At 39.4% G+C, this 24122-nt stretch overlaps 1 protein-coding gene across 1 annotated transcript in view; it reads left to right on the top strand.

The window, feature by feature from the left end:
- LOC117984082 (multiple PDZ domain protein-like) overlaps positions 1 to 24122 on the top strand; it is a 144502-nt gene that overhangs the window by 19805 nt on the left and 100575 nt on the right. Inside the window, exons 7-14 of the mRNA XM_069500024.1 lie at positions 4412 to 4536; positions 5822 to 5913; positions 19516 to 19610; positions 20664 to 20787; positions 21483 to 21695; positions 22230 to 22400; positions 22953 to 23093; positions 23561 to 23693. Of these exons, the coding sequence (XP_069356125.1) occupies positions 4412 to 4536; positions 5822 to 5913; positions 19516 to 19610; positions 20664 to 20787; positions 21483 to 21695; positions 22230 to 22400; positions 22953 to 23093; positions 23561 to 23693 (1094 nt within the window). The remainder of the gene's footprint in view (positions 1 to 4411; positions 4537 to 5821; positions 5914 to 19515; positions 19611 to 20663; positions 20788 to 21482; positions 21696 to 22229; positions 22401 to 22952; positions 23094 to 23560; positions 23694 to 24122) is intronic.

Here is a 24122-nt window from a genome sequence, read left to right as displayed (position 1 = left end):
TCGCGTGGATTCCCCTAAAAATTAATTGGTTTCGGGGGAATCATGTTTTGCTCGTGACAGCGTGTTTCTGACTATTATATAAATTCTATTTCAGGACTTTATTAAAAGTGGAAAATAAGAGTACCTATCATTTCTATTAGTGACACATTTAATTGAAATGAAAAATAATAATTATATGTACCTACCTATTATGTATAATATAGCAATTAGTAAAATTATTTTATTTTCTAAGTATTGCATAGCTATTTTGTTAAATATCTAAGAATATCTTTTCAATATTCGCTCTTTCATCTATCTACCTACGGAAAACGAATAGCGATCAAAACAATAGGCTACTTGACTCATATCTAATTTCGTCCAATAAATGATTATTTATTATAGTATTTTGCTTAAGACAACGAAATATATCAATAACAATTTTTAAAAACGCAGGATGGATACAGTACGCGCGGCGAGAGTTTGGCTTTGACCGTTATTGCGCAGAAATCAGAAATTGGGTATCAACGGGCAATTAGTGGGGTGCGGGGCGGGTGTGTAGGCGCACGCGGTGCTCTGATTGGCGCTCCACTGCTCCAGTCGTTCCCTGCCTCTGTTTGTACAATCACGTTCACAAGTGAATTGCTATTTTCGTTAATTGTTTATTATATAAGAATCTGAATAGCACTGCTGCTAAGACTTTTTTTTAATGTTAACTTTTGTATTTAATAATTATTTTAAGTTTTCTTTTGTTTGTATGTACCAATTTTACATGTATCTTGGAATAAATAATTTTATTAAAAAACAATTATTTAGAATTTTCATCGCTGTCTCTGTAAACTTTAAAAGGAAATAAAAATTTTATATAAGTAAAATAACTATCAATAGTTTTAATAAATGAAGAAGTTTATCTATTTCGTATTATTTTCTAGCATTATTACCACTGTACATGAATTTTGACCCACTCAAATATCCAACCTGGTACATAAAAAAGGAAAAGTATTGTGTGCGTGACAGTACCCATGCGCAGTAATCCCCTCCACCCGAAGGTCAAAGCCAAACTCTCGCCGCGCGATCTGTATATAAAACCAATTTTAAAAAATACAGTTTTTATTTTTATTTGAAACGCAGAAAACGCTGTCAGCCATGATGTGATGTCATTAAATATGTAAACAAAGAAATGTCATCCCTATGTCACGCGGGGACTAACGTAGTATCGATATATATAAAATTTAAAGTCCTGACTAACTTATATATCAACGCACAGCCTAAACATCTAAACAGCTGGTCCTAGATACATGAAATTTGGTGGGTGTGTTCTTTGTAGGTAAAGAGAAGGTATCCACTAGGAAAGGATTTTTTGAAATTCCACCCCTGAGTGGGTTAAATGGGGGTTTGAAATTTATGAAGTCCACGCGGGCGAAGTCACGAGCATAAGCTAGTTTTTATATATTTCTAAAAACTCATAGTAAACGTAAAAAAATATCGTTTTCTCTTTATAAATTGAATAAGTTATTAAGTAAGACTTACAACAAACTGATCTTTGCAAAAATAAATTTGGGTTGAAGTCTTTGTCATATAGGATCCCTTTAAGCAAGTCTTCGCGTGTTACGTATATTTATTTCACTGGGCACTCTAATCCACAACTTTCCTGTGGTCTTTATCGATGCGTTTTTTACATTCTCGGATGATACAATAACGATAATTACTATATTTTTCATGTAAACTAGTATAGAAGTCATGTTTATTAAACTTTGGGAGGTTATGCTGTTGTTTACAAATGCATGACGGCAGAGCACAGATAATCTATGGGCCAAACATGGCCGACAGTGTTTTCACCTGTCTAAGAAAAAAATATTTTTAAATTAAAGTTTTACGGTTTTTAGGGCGCAAAAAAATATAGTGTTAATTTTTTTGATCTAATAGGACAAATATTAACCATTTAAGACCAACTTAAAAAAAGTGTCAACTAGCCTATTTTTCGGAATTTGATGCCGATTCTATACACAGCGTAGATAGAGTAATAAAGGTAGATGCAGGAACGTTTGCTTTCTCATTCGCACTAAAAAGAGAGCACAGATAAAGTTACTAATGTGATAAACAGAGACGCAGCTGACCTATTTTTTGTCCCTTATCCTGTAACTGGTTTTTCAAGAATACATACAAGAAGTTGCAAAACAAACTTTGAGAATTCGTGGCGTAATTATATTTACGCCTAAGTATATTATATTTCTCATGAGTTATTTATTTGTTTTCACATAAAATACGTTTAATACGAATATTGTTGATCGGTTAATACAAATAATTGACTACTAAACAATGGTAATAATTGTCGTGTTATTCATCGTTACGTCGTGCTATCGCTATCTCATACGCGGTTACACAGTACTTACATCTACCTATTATTCTATCTACGATACATATTCTGATTTTTTTCTGGACCTGAATTCTGCCAATAGATTGATGTAAACAGGTTTATGTAGCAAGGTGGGTTATTTACGGCAAAATGAGTTACCTATACACTGTATGTAACTTGACACAGTTTCGCAATCAGCTGCAACATGTTCGTAATTTTTTGCGATAAACTGATAATACTTAACATACAGCCTGCATATTATACCACAGAACATAACTGAATATCTACATAGAAATCATATTCATATTAATTTATTATACACTAGTTTATGCTCGCGACTTCGTCCGCGTGGACTCTACAAATTTCAAACCCCTATTTCACCCCCTTAGGGGTTGCATTTTCGAAAATTCGGGATAGTAGCCGATATCTCTGGCATGCAAACTGAACAAATGAGTTATAACCTTCAAGACAAGAGTGAATACGCATCTTCTAGGCAAGCGCGCTTCAGGTCTATCATCACTTGCACGTCTGATTGCAGCCAAGCGCTAGTCTATAAATTAAAAAAAAGATGACAGACACACTTTCACATTTATAATTTTAGTATGGAAATACCAGAGTCTACGAATAGTAACTTTGGCCATTCGAATATTTATTTTTCTTACCTGCCTATTTTTATACTTAGGAGATACCACCGAAGATAGTATTTGAGAACGAATTATTTATGGATCTATTCAACCGGAAATGGTCCGCTAAAATATGTATGGAGAACGCTTCGATGTGGGGGCGGGTTACACGTAGGATAGGTAGTCAAAATAGGTATTTTGAATATTTTTTATATTTTTGTAGGGTAAACCTGCACTGCAAAACTTCGACGCATGGTTTTTTTTTCACGGGAATATAAGCAGTATCATATCATTCAATTTGTATTAAACCGCACCATTATGCATAAGTGTATGTATGTCTTAGCACAAAAAAAAACGACTAAGCACAAAAATAAATAAAAATCCGTTTTAGAATGTGCAGGTAAAGTCCTTTCATATGATACCCGACTTGTTATGAACACATTTTAAATTTTCTATTCGTAATGTAACCACCCGGTTTTCGAATATTTCCCCGTGTGCTGTAAGACCTACTTGCCTACCAAATTAATGATTTTAGGTCAACGGGAAGTACCCTCTAGGTTTCTTGACAGACAGACAGACAGACAGACAACGAAGTGATCCTATAAGGGTTCCGTTTTTCCTTTTATAGCTAGGGTCTATGATGGGCGTTTGTCGTGAGTTATTGGAAAGCAGTACGAAGACGTAACACGTAGTAAAAGCCAGGCTTAAATGAGCGCGAAACGTGAGTTACGTGCGGGCGACGTCCCTTTCCCTTTGAATTCAATATCTGCCACTCCCAGGAGCTTTGCAGTAAACAGAAACTGACCGAGACGGGTAATATTAAACTGTCTTAGCCTAACAGAGTTTTATTATGTTTGAATAGTTGCTAATATAAATTACACATAAGTGTTTGTATTTTATTTATTTAAATGGATACTTCTTTTTTGTTTACTTAATAATTATTGTGTAGAAGGCCCAAGACACGGGCCAGCCCGCGAAATTAGTCAAACTGATTATTTTAACTAATTTCTGTTGCAAAAATTTGTTCTGTTTGGAGGCCATTGTAAATGGATGAAAGTACCTATGCGAATGTTACGTGCGTCCAAAAACTCTCTCTCTCACTTAGTATTTTACAATATCTCAATAAAAGATGGCGGTCGGAAAACAACTGTTCTGTTTGGCGGCCATTTCAAATACACAAATGTTACTTCCGTCCAAAAACTCTCTCTCATAACTCTCATGTCGCGTCTAAAGAAGTTTTTGTTCAAACTATTTAAGTCTTCATCATCATCATTATCAACCTATAGACGTCCACTGCTGGACATAGGTCTCTTGTAGGGACTTCCACACGCCGAGGTCTAGCGCCGCCTGAATCCAGCGGCTCCCTGCGACTCGCCTGATGTCGTCCGTCCACCTGCTGGGGTTCCAATATTTGAGTGTCACTCTCAAAATGTTTTATGAATTGTAATTTGTACAGGTTACCATTAGACATGGCGGTGCGAGGCACGGGCGCGCCGGAGACTCTGAGCTACGAGGTGGACCTGAACAAGGACTCCGCGCTGGGGCTTGGCATCACCGTCGCTGGTTACGTCTGCGAACAAGGTTGGTCTGTGTATTGTCATTTGTACAAGTTACCATTAGACATGGCGGTGCGAGGCACGGGCGCGCCGGAGACTCTGAGCTACGAGGTGGACCTGAACAAGGACTCCGCGCTGGGGCTTGGCATCACCGTCGCTGGTTACGTCTGCGAACAAGGTTGGTCTGTGTATTGTCATTTGTACAAGTTACCATTAGACATGGCGGTGCGAGGCACGGGCGCGCCGGAGACTCTGAGCTACGAGGTGGACCTGAACAAGGACTCCGCGCTGGGGCTTGGCATCACCGTCGCTGGTTACGTCTGCGAACAAGGTTGGTCTGTGTATTGTCATTTGTACAAGTTACCATTAGACATGGCGGTGCGAGGCACGGGCGCGCCGGAGACTCTGAGCTACGAGGTGGACCTGAACAAGGACTCCGCGCTGGGGCTTGGCATCACCGTCGCTGGTTACGTCTGCGAACAAGGTTGGTCTGTGTATTGTCATTTGTACAAGTTACCATTAGACATGGCGGTGCGAGGCACGGGCGCGCCGGAGACTCTGAGCTACGAGGTGGACCTGAACAAGGACTCCGCGCTGGGGCTTGGCATCACCGTCGCTGGTTACGTCTGCGAACAAGGTTGGTCTGTGTATTGTCATTTGTACGAGTTACCATTAGACATGGCGGTGCGAGGCACGGGCGCGCCGGAGACTCTGAGCTACGAGGTGGACCTGAACAAGGACTCCGCGCTGGGGCTTGGCATCACCGTCGCTGGTTACGTCTGTGAACAAGGTTGGTCTGTGTATTGTCATTTGTACAGGTTACCATTAGACATGGCGGTGCGAGGCACGGGCACGCCGGAGACTCTGAGCTACGAGGTGGACCTGAACAAGGACTCCGCGCTGGGGCTTGGCATCACCGTCGCTGGTTACGTCTGCGAACAAGGTTGGTCTGTGTATTGTCATTTGTACAGGTTACCATTAGACATGGCGGTGCGAGGTACGGGCGCGCCGGAGACTCTGAGCTACGAGGTGGACCTGAACAAGGACTCCGCGCTGGGGCTTGGCATCACCGTCGCTGGTTACGTCTGTGAACAAGGTTGGTCTGTGTATTGTCATTTGTACAGGTTACCATTAGACATGGCGGTGCGCGGCACGGGCACGCCGGAGACTCTGAGCTACGAGGTGGACCTGACTCCGCGAAGGCAAATCAGCCGTTTTAATTTTTTATTTCCTTTTTTTAAAATAATTGCTTGTTTTATGAAGTGACAGTTAACTTATAGGCAGCTTTATAATATCGGGTGATTTTGCAGAGGAGCTGAGCGGGATCTTCGTGAAGAGCATCAGCGCCGGCAGCTCCGCCGACCTGTGCGGGAGGATACAGGTCAACGACAGGATTGTTGAGGTATTTATGTTTATACTTTTATACCATACTAGCTTATGCTCGTGACTTTGTCCACGTGGACAAACTCCTTTGTCCTACTCGAATTTCAAACCTCTGTTTCACCCCCTTAGGGGTCGAATTTTCAAAAATCCTTGACTGACTGACTGACAGACTGATCTATCAGATCAGATCAGTCAGTCAGTAAGTCAGTCAGTCACCTTTTTCTTTTATATATTTAGACTACCCACTTCTCACCGGCGGGGTTTGAGCCGTCGACCTTTCGGTTTTCAGTCTACTCTTTTACCCGTTGAGCTATTAAGGCTCTAGCACGCCAGTCGAGTCGCGTAGTCGAGATATTAAAGTCTGGCACGCCACGGGCCGGGCGGTGGCGGGCTGGGCGGTGGCGGGCTGGGCGGTGGCGGGCTGGGCGGTGGCGGGCTGGGCGGTGGCGGGCTGGGCGGGCGGCGGCACATCGTTCAAAGTAACTCACATATCCGAGTCGCTACACAGTTCGGAAACTGCTAACGAATTAATTTATCGCCGCACGCAAACGGAACTTGGCTAATTTGTTTTTAAACGTATTACGTAGACACCGATTCCATTGAAATTTGAAACTATTAAAGCACGGGTTTTTGTCGTAAGGTAAAATCGGACAATAAAACTGTAATTTAAATAATTTATTGGGGCTGGTGGAGCCTCAATAGCTCAACGGTTACAGGAGCGGACTGAAATCTGAAACGTTGCCGTTTCAAACCCCCACCCGTTGCACTATTGTCGTACCTACTAGTAATTTACTTTAATTTAATTTATTTATTCTTCAAATTTACATAGGAACATAAACGCTAGGGAAACGGTAATAGCTATTAACGCCCACCTCCGGATTTAGATATATAGAAATAGAGAAGTTAATAATAATAAAATAATCAGAATTCAGAAATAATTTAAAGCACTTAATAATGAGCGCCTAATGTAGAGTGCCTAGAGTAATGAGAGAGTAGCACAAGCTTTACGCTTAGTTGGAGGGGAAAGTTGAATATTAGTCGCGATAAATAATTAATAGTATTGTAATTCCATGCAATTCAGCTGAGAAAATCGCCGCCTCTGTACACGTACATTCGTACCTACGCCATTTATCAGAGCTACGTAATGGCGGTGGATTTCTCGGTTGAAATGCGTGGAAATAATTTATTTATTATTTCTAAACAGGACTAATATTCTTAAAATACACTGAACAAACACTTCTGAAACTATAATGTAATTATATCATTAGATGGAAATCTAAACTCAACTCAATTTAAGCACAGTTTTAAGCCGTTTTGTTTGAAAATTAGTTATTTTTCAGTGATCGAAATCATGACTTTACACCCAATTCAAGTATAGTTTTAGGCTGTTTTGTTTGGAAATGAGTTCAGATTTATATTCAATGGGCCAAAAGTACCGTATTAACGCAAATAATATAATATCTAGTAAGTAGGTAATAAAATAAAACTAAAAGTCTTCTTTAAAAAGTGTTACAAGGCTTAGACGACGAGTGTGGCGAAACAACTACGATAAAAAAGTCGTTAGATAACAACGGGCACAAAGCCTCGTAAGAAAGAAACTTCTACATGGCTCTATAGACATGTGGCAATAAATTTTCGTTATACCTTCGTTCGTTGGACCGTGAAAGGTCTGAGAATATTAAAATGGATTTTTGTGTTTTTATTTGCCTATTTTCTTGGGAACGTACATTTATTTACCTACTCGAATCCATACTATCCATATCCATACTTAAGGGGACTCAGTTCAGTGCTTTCTTCATACAAACGTAGGAGGGAAATTACAACAATATTCGATATTGTACGCACAAAACTAAGAATTGTATCGATTTATCTCGTCATTATCTAGGTTTATTGATATATAAAACATTGAAAAAAATATTGATTTAAAAGTTACGAGGCTCAAAAGATTCCTATTTTAACACTAAATTAATGACAACTTTGGATGTAAATAAATAAGGTTAGGGATATGAAAATTCTAAAACAATTTATCATTAGACGTAGTTTATTTATTCATTACTTGAAATAACTTTACTTTGCAAACATAAATTCAGCAGTTTTTTCTCAAAAATACTCTTCTTAAACCCTTTTCGCGCGTTTGATTTCGGTGAAAATCATCGTGCCTCTCAACTTTCTCATACAATGTCAAGTGAAAAGCAAACATGTTACCCACGTGCGCTGCCAATTTCGGTCGAGCGTCCTGCGTCACCTTAATATGATAAATGCGAAAGTGTGTCTGTTTGTCCGTCTGTATGTCTGTCTGTCTGCTAGTTTTCCACGGCCCATCCATTTAAGCGATTTTGATGTTTGGTACAGAGATAGCTTGCATCCTGGGAAAGGACATAGGCTACTTAAGATCCCAGAAAATCAAAGGGTTCTTACGGGATTTTAAAAACCTAAATCCACGCGGACGAAGTCGTGGGCGTCATCTAGTACATACTTCCATACTAATATTATAAATGCGAAAGTGTGTCTGTATGTCCGTCGTATACGTCTGTCTTCTAGCTTTTCACAGCACATTCGTTTAACCGATTTTGATGAAATTTGTTAAAGAGATAGCTTGCACCTCGAGTTATTTCTTGTACGACGGGACGGAACCCTTCCTGTGCGGGTCCGACTCACACTTTAGCGATTTTTACCCCAAATAAATCGATTTACAGTTTGTTTACATTGAGCAAAACTTCCACTCCGCAACTTCCACTCCGCAACTTCCACTCCGCAACTTCGACACAATTAACGTCACTCCGCTAAATGAAATAGAGTATCCAAGTTACAGACTCTGAAACAAACAAACTTACTTCATTTGTCACAACTCACAAGAAAGCGGGCGCCACAGAACTTTAAATAAGATAAGTAATAGAAGTGGCAACGACTTCTAATAGGCCGTTAAAGTTTTAGCTTAGCCTAAAGATCCAAACACATTTGCGCGACGTGCCAGCAGCGCCTTTCTTCATACAAGCTCATATAAACTAAGCATATTTGCCGCGCCGCGTCGCACAGCACAGCTCAAGTGCGTTGACAGTTCACACCATTACTTTGCTTTGTCTGTACCCGCTATAAATTTTTAAGTTAAAGTTACCGCCAAAATTGTATGGGGTTGTTACTAATGCCCTCCTCCCGACTAGGGTTGCCAGGTCGCCAAACCTAATAGCCGGACAGACCAGCCAGTTTGGCCGGACATTTGAGTAGAAAGGCCGGACACCCTACATTATTGAGGATTTTGTGTCTTAGTATTAATAGGTACGACAGTAAAATTGTATGTAAAATCAAGCTTTTTTTATTATTGTCATAAATCTTGTTGTCAGGCGGCACTGCCGCCTGCGGGAGCGACCGACAGTCGACTCGCCTGCGCTCGGCCACGCTCGTTTGCGAAATGTAAAAAGCCTAACAAAAGCCGGACACCGTTTATTTTGGCCGGACATGAAATCAAAAAGCCTACCTATGTCCGGCTTTATCCGGACGCCTGGCAACCCTACTCCCGACTGAATTTCGGCCACAGCGGCTTATCCACATAGGTAGGTTACTGCATCTGTACTGCATCATTCTCTATTGCTTCACTCTCATAGTTCGATAAGACGGTCCGACACGCACGGAAACTAATTAGGCACAGGACCGACCGCGTTACGTGCTCTACGAAGCACGGGGGTAAAACACCGGTACAACTTTGGTATTCATTTATTTGGTAGCCCGCGACTTCGTCGGCGTGGACTACACAAACTTCAAACCCCTATTTCACCCTCTTAGGGGTTGAATTTTCAAAAACCCTTTCTTAGCGGATGCCTACACCATAATAGCATGCCAAATTTCAGCCTGATCCGTCCAGTAGTTTGAGCTGTGTATTGATAGATCAGTCAGTCAGTCAGTCAGTCACCTTTTCCTTTTATATATTTAGATACATTCTAATTAGTTCAGAATTACACAGTATTTACTTACCAGACAGGTCGACAAGGCAATCTGGGTGGGGACGCCTAGCACACCCGCACAGCCCCCGTGCTAACCCGGTGCGGGATAGCACGGGTGACGTGCGGGTGTGCGGGACGTCCCCCCGTGCCATACCGCGAACGCCATTTCGACCTGTCGCGAAATATACATTTTAAACTTTTGTAACGTTTACACGAACCACACGAACTCCGAAACTAGCTAACTTACTGCATTTGTCACAAGAAAGCGGAGACCTTTTATTAGTTACGTACTCGTTTAGGACTCGTAGAAAAGTTTCATTACAAACTTCCCCGAGGAAACTTTACTGAAAATTTGAAACTAAGAATTTAATTCGTAGACAAATCCACAGGGCGAGGTCGTGTCAGGTGTATCTAGAGCAAGATCCCAGGACCGCCAGACCACACAAAATGTGTAGGATAGACATTCTGAAGCGCTCGAGTATTTCTTTGTGACTCTTTTTATTTTACATTTTTGAAAACCTGTATACGTTCTCGGTTCTCCCCACCAGTAAAAGGGCATACATCATATAACCTTTTTTTTTCTTCTCTTTTTAACACCTAATCTTCACAACGCTATAGGTATCCACGACGCTCGAGTAAATCCCTATTAGCCTCTTGGGCTCTTGGGCTTGGGCTTGGGGAGCCTATATAACTTTACTATAATTATATAGTAAAGTTTTAACAGTTTTCAATCAGTTTTTTGCTCCTTCGGTCTGTTTTTTTTTATTTTTTTATTTTTTATCCGCCATCTCCTCTTCTATCAATTATGACTGAATTCAAAAACAAGCCAATTAGTGTAGTGCTAAACCTTTCGGCTTATCGCTTCCATCTAGACTTAGGTATTATTTATTTAACAATTCAGCCTATATCCAGGTTACCTGCACGCCATTTATGGTTGGCTAATACATTAGATGGATGTGTACTAATAATAATTGATTACTCCACAAATATGGCTTGATGAATGTGTTTGGTTAGGGTCGATATATAGCTTAGGGCGTAGGTACAGCGTTATATAAAAGCTTTGGCCGGAAAACCTACCCGACCTACCGCGCCGAGAGAATTGTAGTAGGTAGGTTTTCTAATCTAATCTAATCTAAATCAGCCTGTGCTGTCCCACGTCTGGGCAAAGGCCTCCCTCCGATCCTTCCACAATTTTCTATTTCGTGCCTCTTCAGGCCACGTAACTGTAAATTTATCTAATTCATCACGCCAACGTCGTCTCGGCCGACCACGCTGGCGTTGATGATTCTGGGGCGTCCAAAAAGAAGCAGAAGCAGCAAGAAAGGTTTTCTACTACCTATAAATAAAATTGGTATGATTTAAAATAAACATCTGATGTAATATGGTCAGAGCGCCCGAGCACAGGCTTCTACTCTACAAAGCGCAAGTCCGCCCACACATGGAGTACTGCTCTCACCTTTGGGCCGGAGCACCCTAGTACCAACTCCTTCCCTTTGATCGGATCCAAAGGCGGACTGTTCGACTTGTGGACGATCCCAAACTAACCGGCTCGTTAGAAAGCCTGGAGCACCGCAGAGACGTTAGCTCTCTATGCGTGTTCTATCGCCTTCATAATGGGGAGTGCTCTGAAGAGCTTTTTGACCTCATTCCATCCTCATTTTTCTACAATCGCACCGCGCGCCACCGTAAGGAATTTGACCCTCACCACCTGGGTGTCTGGTGCACTTCGACCGTCCGCTGTGCCAGATCCTTCTTTCCACGCACATGCAAACTGTGGAACCAACTCCCATCGGCGGTGTTCCCACTAGAATACAACATGGGGTTATTCAAGGGGCAGACCAACAAATTCCTAAAAGGCCGGCAACGCATCGGCTGTTTCTCTGGTGCTGCAAATGTTCATGGGCGGCGGTAATCACTTAACATCAGGTGACCCGCCTGCTCGTTTGCTCGCTATATCTATTTTAAAAAAAAGAGCGGAGCGAAAGAGACTCAAGTCAAAGGCAAATTATTTATTCAAAGTAGCCTACTACTATTGTACATTTTTAGGGTTCCGTACCTGAAAAGGAAAAAGGACGCTTATTGGATCAGTTTGTTGTCTGTCTCTCCATCAGTCCGTCGTGTCTGTCAAGAAAACCTACGGAGGAGAGATCTCTAGTCCGTGAGAAAAACTGTAGGCACGGAGGATTCTCTTTATTCTTCCGTGCCTGTAGGGTACTTCCCGTTGACCTAGAATCATGAAATTTGGTAGGTAGGTAGGTTTTATCAGCAAAAGTAAAGGAATACATCCGAAAACCGTGAAATTGTGATTACCTTTTGTGGTCTGAAATGTTTAATTTTTTTGTAATTATAACCACAAATTCACGGTTTTCAGATTTTTCCCATTACGTGTACTGTAAAACCTACCTACCTGCTAAATTTTATGATTTTAGGTCAGACAGTCAACAAAGTGATCCTATAAGCGTTCCTTTTGAGGTACGGAACCCAAAAAATCAAAGCATTGCTAGTCTAAATCGTTCCTTACGAGTACGACTAGGTCTCTATGATCCATTAATTTATCTTAACGTGAAAATTTAATGAAGTTGTCGGCCGTAAATGCTAAAAATAGAACATAATTAAGGCTCAAGCCCGAGCCTTGTAAATATATCATTAAGGTAAATGTGTTAGGCGCGACCGTATATCTCTAGCGCTATTGAATTAGAGGCTTTTTGCTCTCCTTTCTATTCATTTCAAATAGAGCTAGTGCTTGACTTAATTTTTTTATTCAGTCGTAGGCCGTAGCAGCACTGCACTGCTCTTTAATTGGATGAGAATATTTAGGCTATGAACCTACAAAAAATTATCATTTTAGACATCATTTAAAAACGTAGAATTGGATGACACGGTAATTTTTTTTTACACATAATATTTTTACACTCGCAATTCGCAAATAAATCACAACCTAACTATAGGATACGTATAGTCCGCGACAGGTTGAGATGGCTATCCGGGTATGAGGCGGGGGGACAGGGGGATAAATCGAAAACTATTATGCGTAAAAATGAATAAGTAAAAACCTTTTTTTAGAATGTACAGGTAAAGCCCTTTCATTTGACATTGGTAATGTCCCCACTGGTCCCACTTGGTATAGTAATCTTACTTTGAAAGTTGAAAATACTAATACAATACCTACTATTTGTTCATGAACACATTTTAATTTTATTTTGTGAAGTTATCACAAATTCACGGTTTTCGGATGTTTCCCTTTATGTGTGCTTTAATCATACATCGGTACATATCTACCAAATTTCACGATTTTATACCAACGGGAAGTACCCTATAGGTTTCTTGGCAGACACGACAGACAGACAACGAAGTGATCGTTTAAGGATTCCTTTTTCCTTTTCGCAAAAGTTAAGTCTCTGCTTTCGCACAAGCGTCGGAATAATAATGTACTATTTAACTTTCGTTATTCGAGGCATTTTAAACGGAGTCGTCGAGTTTTCTGTTTGTTTCGCTCGCACTTACAGGTCGTAGGTAAGTTTTTTTTTAATTACCAACATAGAGAAAGAAAGAGAGTAAAAAACCACGAAGGTTTAAAAAGTTTGTCATTCCGTCTACTTAATAATACATAATAATAGTGCAAGCGAGACAGACAGATAACTCGACGACTCAGTTTAAAATGCGTCGACTACAAGAAAAAAACATCACAAAGCATTCGTATATTGGCGCACATAGTTGAAGAGTTTCATACAAAAGCGGGACATTCTATTCCATTTGTCGGAAGCCAGTAATTTGTACGCTTTTATCTCGCGCGTAAAGTTTCCTTTATTTCGCTTGCTTTGTTGCGGAATCTATTTAACTGAATACGATGAAGCCAACAAGGGTGGGTATATTTCATGACAAGTTAGCCCTTGATTACAGTCTCATTTAACTGATGGTAAAGTTTAAGAAATGAAATACAGTCACAGAGAACTTATGATGCAAGATCGCAAATTTGGAAAACGAATTATTTGGTGAAATAATAAATTTATGAATGATATTTTAATATTCAGCACATTTGCAAAGTAAAACATATTTTGTTAATGGAATATATTTTGTTTGTGATTTGATTATTTTTTGAAACCTTTTTGGCGAAATGATCATTAAATTTGTTATACGTTTTTCATTAATCATTAGTGAACCGAATTATGTATGAGAACTTATCTTTACCAATGTAGAGGATTTGTAACTGAAATAAAAAACTAATTTAGTTGGTATCTACCTAAAGCAAGACTCAAGTATCGTTACAATTGCATTGTTACAAATTTAAAAAAAAAATTTTGCTATTGTTATTCGATACTACCTAAACAATTCCTTTTATAATCTTTTATTCGCTTTTGTATTTGGACAAAAGTTTTTTTTTTTCAAAAACAACAGTAGGTCCTCAACTCAACGATGTCGCGTCGAACTAAAAAATGGAATGAAATTCGTTTCGCGGAGCGTTTTCCAATCTTTCACAATTTTCTCTTTTAAGTGTCGTCCACAAAACTGTACAATGCGCTGTGAATCGCAATTTAAAACGACCGCCATCCTTCACTCTACAACCCTCGGGTACTGTCTCCATAAAAATAAAAATGTAGTGCTAGCAGTTTTTTTTACGACTTTATTGAAAAGTTCGCTGACCCAATATTGATTTGTTCTTTTAAGAAGCTTCAGTGACAAAAAGGAATAAATCCCGCAAATTGCTAATGCGCGTGGCCGCCATTTTAGTGACGTCTGCACTGGACTGAAGTTTATACATTTAGTTATATTTTTACGTCAAATGACGTCATTTCGATGTTAATGGGACATGGTTCCAGTGCAATAGCAATTTGCGGGACTTATAATGTAAAATTCACTAAAAAGCTTAAAAGAAAAGTTCCTTTTGGAAAAACCGTCCATAAATGCTATTGAGTGATCATCATCATGACCAATCCATCACCGGTTCAACAGAGCTCGGGTGATTCTCAGAGTGAGAAGGGTTTTGGTCATGGTTTACCACACTGACCGACATTATGGAGAACTCTCAGGCACACGAGTAGATATCTCAGGTATGCAGGTTTCCTCACGATGTTTTCCTGCATCGTTAACGCAAGTGCTATTGAATTATTAGGTTAAGTACCTAAAAGCACATAATACCAAAAAGTTAGAGGTGAGGGATCGTACCCCCAATTTCCGATTAGGAGGCAAACAGCTTCTTATTTTAATTAATGTTTTAATTTAGCTATTAAGTTGGTACAAAGTTTTAATTTTTTTTTTCACACGTATTTTGAAGTCAGTTGATCAACTGGTTGATCTAGATTTCAAAATAAGAATAGTACCTACCATCTTATATTAGTAGTTTTTGAAAAAAAAAACTTGAAACCTACGCATACGAAATTGTGACTCATAAAAGTAATTTGTCGTGGTATTCCTGCCTACTGAAATGCCTGAAACGGATTGCGTATAGCTCAGAATTTCATTTCAGTTTCATATTTCAATTCGAATACCTCCTGCATGCAATATGCTTACGTGAGTACAGTCTACAGAACAAAGTAATTTACGTGTATGATTGTTTCTTTAACATGTTTTTTAGAGCGTTAATATTTATTATAACGTAGAGATCCGTTAAGAAAGGATTTTTGAAAATTCATCCCCTAAAAAGGAGTTTGAAATTTGTGTAGTCCACGCGGACGAAGTCGCGAGCATAAGCTAGTGAGAGTATAAAATCGTTTTGCAACAAACACCCATTATTCTTACGTAATTTTCGACAACTTTTGAAAAAAATGCATAAAATAATTCAGAAATTAAATCTCCAAAATGGTACAACAAAAACTTATGCAGATACCTACTAGCAATTACCCGTGACTTCGTACGTGTTATCATCATCATCATCATCATGATCACCGTGGGCCAACACCGAGTAGGTACAGTTTAGTAAAAAACCCCCTTAAATATTTATTTTATTATATTTTTTAGTATAATATGTTTTTATAGCGGCAACAGAAATAAATACATTTTCTGTGAAAATTTCAACTGGTTAACTATCACGGTTCATGAGATACAGCCTGGTGACAGACGGACCGATGGACAGACGGACGGACAGCGATGTCTTAGTAATAGGGACCCGTATTACCCTTTAGGCACGGAACCCTAAAAACTACTATTTGCAATCAGCATGACTACCTACAGAAGTCAAAAGTCAGTAGGTATTCTAGCTTAAAATCCAGTGTAGGACATTTTCATACTTAAATCTCTCAACAATAAACTCCTAAATGTTGGCCATCAGAATATTTAACAGTGTGCTCAGAATTGCAATTTTTATGCCTCAACGCTTCTAGAGCACGGTCAGCAGAAAAGTCAATAAAAAAGCTAAAAAAGCATTTGACCTGAATCTCTCTTTTTTATCGAATTTATTACACGAATGATCACAGTCAAGGACTTATAGTTTATCATCGATTAAAAATCCGGTTAAGTGCGAGTCGGACTTGCATACAAAGAGTTCCGTACATCAACAGGAAATTACACATTACGGATTTTTCTCTTTACTTGTGCTATAAGACAATGCTACCTGCAAATTTCATGATTCTAGGTCAACGGGAAGTACCTACCCTTTAGGTTTTAATTCCCTTGTCGGGTCTTGACAAACATGACAGACAGACAGTGGAGTGATCCTATAAGATCCTATACGGAACCCTAAAAATAATTCAATATACATAAATAGTAAGCGACAGGTCGAGATGGCAATCGGGGTGTGACGCCCCGCACACCCGCACAGCCCCCGCGCTATCCCGGTACGGGCAATGTGCGGGTATGCGGGGCGTCCTCCCGCCTCATACCCCGATTGCCATCTCGACCTGTCGCGTACTATACCTACCTTCAAAGGTTTTACCGCCGCACGAGATATAGCTCTGTCTCGTTTTAACTAAACTTAAGGCGAGTCACCGAGGCGGACAGCGCGGCTTTGAAGTAAACCGCTTGGCAACGTTCAAATTCTGTGTTTCAAACGTTAAATTTGAATTTAATAAATTATAGAAGTCCTGTTGAAAACCAAAATTTAGCAGGTTCTCTGTAGTACTTAAAGACAAATATTTCCATATAAAAATTATTTGCCAAGTCAGAAATTTTAGTATTAAATAATTCGTTTTAGACTTTTATTTCGGCTTATTTCAAGATTTTATTTGATCGAGTGAAGTACTTCCTATTGTGTATCAAAGTAGCACATTCCTTAGACAATGTCTTTAGGTATATTGTATATTTTTAGCAAGGCCATTATTTAATAGTAAATACCTAAAACATTTGATCTAGAAAACCAGTTTTTTTCCGCTTAGCCTCGGCGACTCGCCTTAAGTAACGATTAAGCGACTCTGAGTACGGCAGTTAGAATAACTTCTTTAGTATTTTTTCTTTTCTTACCTTAATTTACCTACTTGTAACAATGAAGCCTCTTATGTAATTTTGGTATGAAATTTTAATTAATCCCTAACAATAAACTCCTTGAGTGTGGACCATCCACTCTCCCCCATTGCACTGTAATTTTCTTTTCTTACCTTAATTTACCTACTTGTAACAATGAAGCCTCTTATGTAATTTTGGTATGAAATTTTCATTAATCCCTAACAATAAACTCCTTGAGTGTGGACCATCCAAGCTCTCCCCCATTGCATTGTAATTTTCTTGCCTTGATCTCAGTTTACGTACACTGGTACAGCTAACAAAAAAGTACTTATGTCTTTGCTGCAAGTACCTTATTTTCTATAAAGACATATAGACTATATATTCTATATAGACTAGCTGATGCCTGCGACTTCGTCTGCGTGGATCTGGGCTTTAAAAATCCCGTGGGAACTCTTTGATTTTCCGGGATAAAAAGTAGTCTGTGTTACTCCCCGTCCTTTCAACTATCTCTATGCCAAAAATCAAGTCGATTAGTTGCTTAGTTGGGGCGTGAAGGAATGACAAACAAACACACTTTCGCATTTATAATAGGCTAGCTTATGTCCGCGACTTCGTCCGCGTGGACTACACAAATTTTAAACCCCTATTTTACCTTCCTACGATTTTAATTTTCAAAAATCCTTTCTTAGCGGATGCCTACGTCATAATAGCAACATTACATATATGTACGCCTCGCGCCCTATCTGTTCACTAGTTTGAGCTGTGCGTTGATAGATCAGTCAGTCAGTCAGCTTTTGCTTTTATATATTTAGATTCATCGGAAGTGGGGATAGTAAAATTATTATGTGCATATTGCGGTGGGTATTTCGAGCTTTAAATTTTCATGGTATCTATTTAGATTCCGATGAATCTTGAGGATTGAAATATTTTTCTGCTATCGGTACCTGCAATTAATATGAAGCGTCACGTCTCAGATGACCTCGTAACCTCTCTATTGCTTGAATACTTGTCCTCTTTATCCTCGCAAATCTTTTATTACTCAACAATAATGTAATCTTACGAATGCCTACTTACTTACAGTGTAGACACTTATCCAACACTTTAATTTAAAAAAAAAAAGAGATAGCGAGCAAACGAGCAGGCGGGTCACGTGATGTTAAGTGATTACTGCCGCCCATGAACATTTGCAGCACCAGACGCGCCGATGCGATGCCGGCCTTTTAGGAATTTGTTGGTCCGCCCCTTGAATAACCCCATGTTGTAATCTAGTAGGAACACCGCCGATGGGAGTGGGCTCCACAGTTTGCATGTGCGTGGAAAGAAGGATCTGGCACAGCGGACGGTCGAAGTGCACCAGACACCCAGGTGGCGAGGGTGAAATTCCTTACGGTGGCGCGCGGAGCGGTTGTAGAAAAATGAGGGTGGAATGAGGTTAAAAAGCTCTTCAGAGCACTTCCCATTATAAAGGCGATAGAACACATATAGAGAGCTAATGTCTCTGCGGTTGAATACGTTTTGGTTCTTTACTTCTTACGAAAACAGAGTGACTTTGTTGACTGTTGGGGGGCTGTTTCGCGGTGGTTTGCTTTGGTGTTCCCGTAACCCAGTCACCAGGCGACGCGCGGGTTTTAGTGGGTATTCCGGTGGCCTCTCGGCCGGGAGTCCCACATACCTTCCCTCCAGTTCGTTGGCTGGCTGGTTAGCTGGCTGGCCAGGAGGGGGATGCGTAAACGCATTTTCCAGCGTAAAAAAAAGAAACTATACCATTTAGGACGTAGGATTTAGGAAGATGGAATATGCCCTTAAGGCATGATTATCGTCAAGCGCATGCCTATCACGTAATAAAAAAAAAACCGGCCAAATGCGAGTCAGGCTCGCGCACCGAGGGTTCCGTACTACAGTCGTATTTTTTCGTCATTTTGCACGATAAATCAAAAACTATTATGCAAAAAAATCTGTTTTAGAATGTACAGGTAAAGTCCTTTCACATGATACCCCAATTGGTATAGTAATCTTACTTTGAAAGTTGAAAATACTAATTATTCGTTCAAAACACATTTAATTTTTTTTTCTTGTCATGTAACCACAAATTCACGGTTTTCAGATTTTTCCCCGAATGTCTGCTATAAGACCTACCTACCTGCCAAATTTCATGATTCTAGGTCTACGGGAAGTAGGTTGTAGGTTTCTTGACAGATCAGACAACAAAATGATCCTATAAGGGTTCCGTTTTTCCTTTTGAGGTACGGAACCCTAAAAAAGTTTTCATGCGGATAATGTAATTAGCAATGCTTTGCTTATTGTTACAGGTGGATGGAGTGGCGCTACAAGGGGTCACAAATCATAGAGCGGTCGCCCTGTTGCGGGATGCGAGGGGTCCTATTGTGCGGTTGAAAGCTCTAAGGTAATCATTTATTTTTTAACTTCAACTTCAAAAAAAGGAGGAGGTTCTCAATTCGTCGGATTTTTTTTTTTATTTTTTTTTATTTTTTATTTTTTATGTATGTTCCCCGATTACTCAAAGACGCCTGGACCGATTTTGAAAATTCTTTTTTTGTTTGAAAGGGTATACTTCAAAGTTGGTCCCATTTAAATTTGGTGAAGATCTGATGAACATCTTCGAAGATAGATACTGGAACTCCTCAACGGATAAGAGTAAATTGCTCGCGATCAGTGTAATAGCTTAGTAAACAGTAGATTTTTAACCAGTCATAGCATAATTCCATGGGGCCACTAAAAATTGTGAAATAAAAATTTTTTACAAAAAAAATAAAAACCGACTTCGATACACACACACTAAAAATTGAAAAATAATTTAATTTATTACCGAATATATTATGTATACAAGAGTTAATATAGTTCCATAATAATATTTTTTGGGGTCGGTGCCAATGAGGTGCCATTGTGGAGTCTCATAAACATATGAAGTCTAGACGATTCGCGCAGCTAAAGCTAATTGGCACCGGCACCAAAAAGTATTATTATGGAACTATATTAACTCTTGTATACATAATATATTCGGTAATAAATTAAATTATTTTTCAATTTTTAGTGTGTGTGTATCGAAGTCGGTTTTTATTTTTTTTTGTAAAAAATTTTTATAATTATGTGTTAGCTTTTTATTAGGTTACTTTGTACACGCAAGCCCCAACAATATTAATATTATGTGATTAATTATTTTTACTCGATGAATAACACAAATTTCAAACCCCTATTTCACCCCCTTAGGGGTGGAATTTTCAAAAATTCTTTCTTAGCGTATGCCTACGTTACGATAGCTATCTGCATGCCAAAATTCAGCCCGAGCCGTCCAGTAGTTTGAGCTGTGCGTTGATAGATCAGTCAGTCACCTTTTGCTTTTGTATATTTAGAGAGATGTTAAAAATTTAATTCAAAATACTTTTTTTTTTCTTTATTTATTTAGGGGCTTTAATAATTCAAAATACTTGGTTTTCAGATATCTCCGCGGGGCGGGGTTTGAGCGGCTGCAGAAAGCAATGGCAGCACAGGACGGGAGAAGATCCCCCATAGCACCCCCCAGTCCGTCAGTTACCTCCCTTGCCAAATATAGCTTTAGTGTGGTAAGTTGGGCAGCTGTTTTTAAATCTAAATTCAAAGTCCTGACTGACTGACTGAATTATAGGTATATCAACGCACAGCCTAAGCCGCAGGACAGATCGGGCTGAAATTTAGCATGCGGATAGCTATTATGAAGTAGACATCCGCTAAGGTAGGATTTTTGAAACATCAACCCCTGAGGGGGTACAACAGGGATTTGAAATTTGGCATGCATACTTTGTTATACTTGGCATGGTAAACATGAACATTTGTTTCATTTCCTCTTCAATTAGGCTCTCTTTCAATCAGGATAGATTTATTTTCATAGTAGTAGTGGTAGATGCAGCTGACGATTCAAAATTACTTGTTTACTTGTAAAAGTTTAATTGAATAAAAATGTTTTTTATTTATTTATAGGTTAGCTACCAGACGCATTTTGCCTCCAGGCTTTTTTGACTCATTTGCCGTTATATCCCTCTACGTTCTTTGTTCTTCCAGATTTTTCTATCTTACTATGCATGCCTACCTAATTTAGGAACTGAAATTGATAGCATTGCATTCGCATTGTTCGTAGTTTGTATTGATTGGTGCTCTTCAAGGCGTAGTATTGGGTCCTTTACTATTTATCATGTCCATAAATGACCCACATTATTTGAAAAAGGAGAAAATTCACGAAAAAAGTTCTAAAGCTAATTTGACAAACTTTTTCCTCTTACAGTACGATGAATCAACGGTAATAGAAGTGGAACCAGAATCTGAAATAGAACCGCACTTACCTTCACCGACATCACCGTCCGATGAAGCAGAGATAGTGATAGGACGAGACGATGACATTTCAGAGCGAGAGATAAGGAGGATACAGGACAAGTGGCGGGACATACTGCAGGACGAGCCTGACTGGCCCGGACATCAGTACCAGTACGATATTATTGTGAGTACAGCCATTATTAATAGGTTGGTAGTTGGTACTTCTATTGGAATTGGCCTTTGCTCACCGCACCGCCCTCTAAACAAAGCTCATATTGAGCCACTGGCGAACTGTCATAGATAAGTTTCGAAACGAAGAGATCTGTAGGAGAACCAAGACCACTGAAATAGGCCAAAGTTGTAGTGATAATCAGATCAAGCTTGTCTTACAAGCCAAGGTCGTTTGAGCTGAAATGTTCAGAATGCAGACCGCATGCAAGTGTAGTGTGTAGCTATTGATGATTGACCACGCCACCCTGTGAAACGCTTCGTCGATATAAAGGTGATGGAAGGTAGCTACTACTAACTAAATGAGGAAAGCCCAATAAAACGTGGTGGTAGCTCATTGGGAATGGACTAGAGCAGAGTCGACTTTCATTGACAGAAACGTTGATGATGATGTTGAGTTAAGGAACCAGAATATTTTTTTATTTAAAACAATCATTTATCAAAACTTTTTTTGCTGATACAATTAAAACAAAGGTTCTTTTATTTTCAGGTTGGCTGTATAATGAAAGAAAAGGATAGTGGATTGGGCATATCTCTCGAAGGCACGGTTCGGGTGGTAGGGGGCAAAGAAGTGCAAGCAAGGCATTATATCAGAGCAATCGCACCAAACAGTCCTGTTTTCAAACTAGGCATTTATAAAGTGGGAGATGAGTTGTTAGAGGTGAGTCCAAGTATAACGTCATATCATAAAAATAGGTAAAGAAAAACAGACCAAGTGCGAGTCAGGCTCGCGCAACGAGGTTATTTTTTCGACATTTTGCACGATAATTCAAAAACTATGATGCATAAAAATAAATAAAAATCTGTTTTAGAATGCACAGGTGAAGAACTTTCATATGATACCCCACTTGATATAGTTATCTTACTTTGAAAATGGAAAATCCTAATTCTTAATTCATGACCACAATTTAATTTTTTTGTGTGATGTAACCACAAATTCACGGTTTTCAGATTTTTCCCCGAATGTCTGCTATAAGACCTACCTACACCAAATTTAATAATTCTAGGTCAACGGCAAGTACCCTGTAGGTTTCTTGACAGACCGACCGACAGACTGACAGACAGATAACAAAGTGATCCTCCTTTTGAGGTACGGAACCCTAAAAACTTAGAAAAGATAATTCTCAAACTAAGTTTAGTAAATAATTTGTGGTGCAGAAAAGTGCAGACAAATGCAAAGAAACAGACAAAAAGGTTTTGTTTTATTTTTCAGGTGAACGGAATGCGAGTACTAGGAGCACATCACGTGGAAGTGGTGACGAGGCTGCGCGCAGTCAAGTCACCCGTCTTGCTCGTGGTCGTGAGGAAACGGAGCGAACCGCATTATGTTCGGACGGAGCATTGCTTTGCAAGGGTTAGTACTTTAGATGATAAAATTGCTAGCCAAACTAAACTATTAGATAGTAAGAATTCATAATCTTTAGTTTCGGCAAATAAAAAACATGTTGAAGAACTTTTACGCCACACCAGAAATTCCAAGGTATTATGTGAACTCGACAACCGGAACTAGCGTGACGTCTAAAGTTCGTGTCGCTCAGTTATACTTATACGAGATAATACCTATCCATCGAAAATTTGCTAGCCACCAAAAAGTGGACCCTAATCTTGTGAGCGATTTTTTCCAAGTCTTCCCAAGTTCAAGAGCTTTGATTCCATTATGTTAGCCTGATAGGCTAGTGGCACAGTTTTATCATGTCAAGCGCCAGACATTCGTGTTTGCCATTAATGTATTGTAAACACGTAAACCTCCTCATAGAGTTTTTGAACTTGACTTTTTACATTACTTTCCACTGATATTTGACCTATTTTCTTTTCTTCTAGAGTAGCATCGTGGGCGGCAGCCTTCAAGATCTCCTCGCACCACCTCAGCGGTTAATAAAAGCAAAGTCTGAAAGTTCTGTGGCGTCTCTGTGTAGTGCTTCTACTGTCATGTCAGCTGGTCACGATCATGATGGTAAGTTGACTACCCCATCCGCGGAAAGAAGTTAGTATAGCGCTCTCTCTGTTACGTAATCCCATACAAATGATAGAGACAAAATCTTATTGGCGCTAACTATGTATTTTGAGAAACCAACCAATCACAAAATTATTTTCAAAAAACATTCGATATTCAAATAAATGAGTATTCATTTATTTAATAAGAAAACATTGTTTCGTTTATGATTGGTTGGTAACTTAAAGGGTTAGCGCCCAATGAGATTTTTGTCTCTATCATTTGTATGGAATAACGTAACAGTGCGAGAGCGTTATACTAACTTCGCGAGTCTGACTCGCACTTGGCCGCTTTTTTCCATTTATGCAAGCAATCAAAATAATAAAAAATCTCTTCAGGCTTTTGGTAAAGTGCACCACACCTGAAAACCGAAAATCAAATTATTCTTTT

The sequence above is a fragment of the Maniola hyperantus genome, chromosome 7, assembly GCF_902806685.2.
Source record: "Maniola hyperantus chromosome 7, iAphHyp1.2, whole genome shotgun sequence".
In the NCBI taxonomy this organism is placed as follows: Eukaryota; Metazoa; Arthropoda; class Insecta; order Lepidoptera; family Nymphalidae; genus Maniola; species Maniola hyperantus.
The sequence above is the reverse complement of the archived record's forward strand: the minus strand, read 5'-3'. Positions and strand labels throughout refer to the sequence as shown.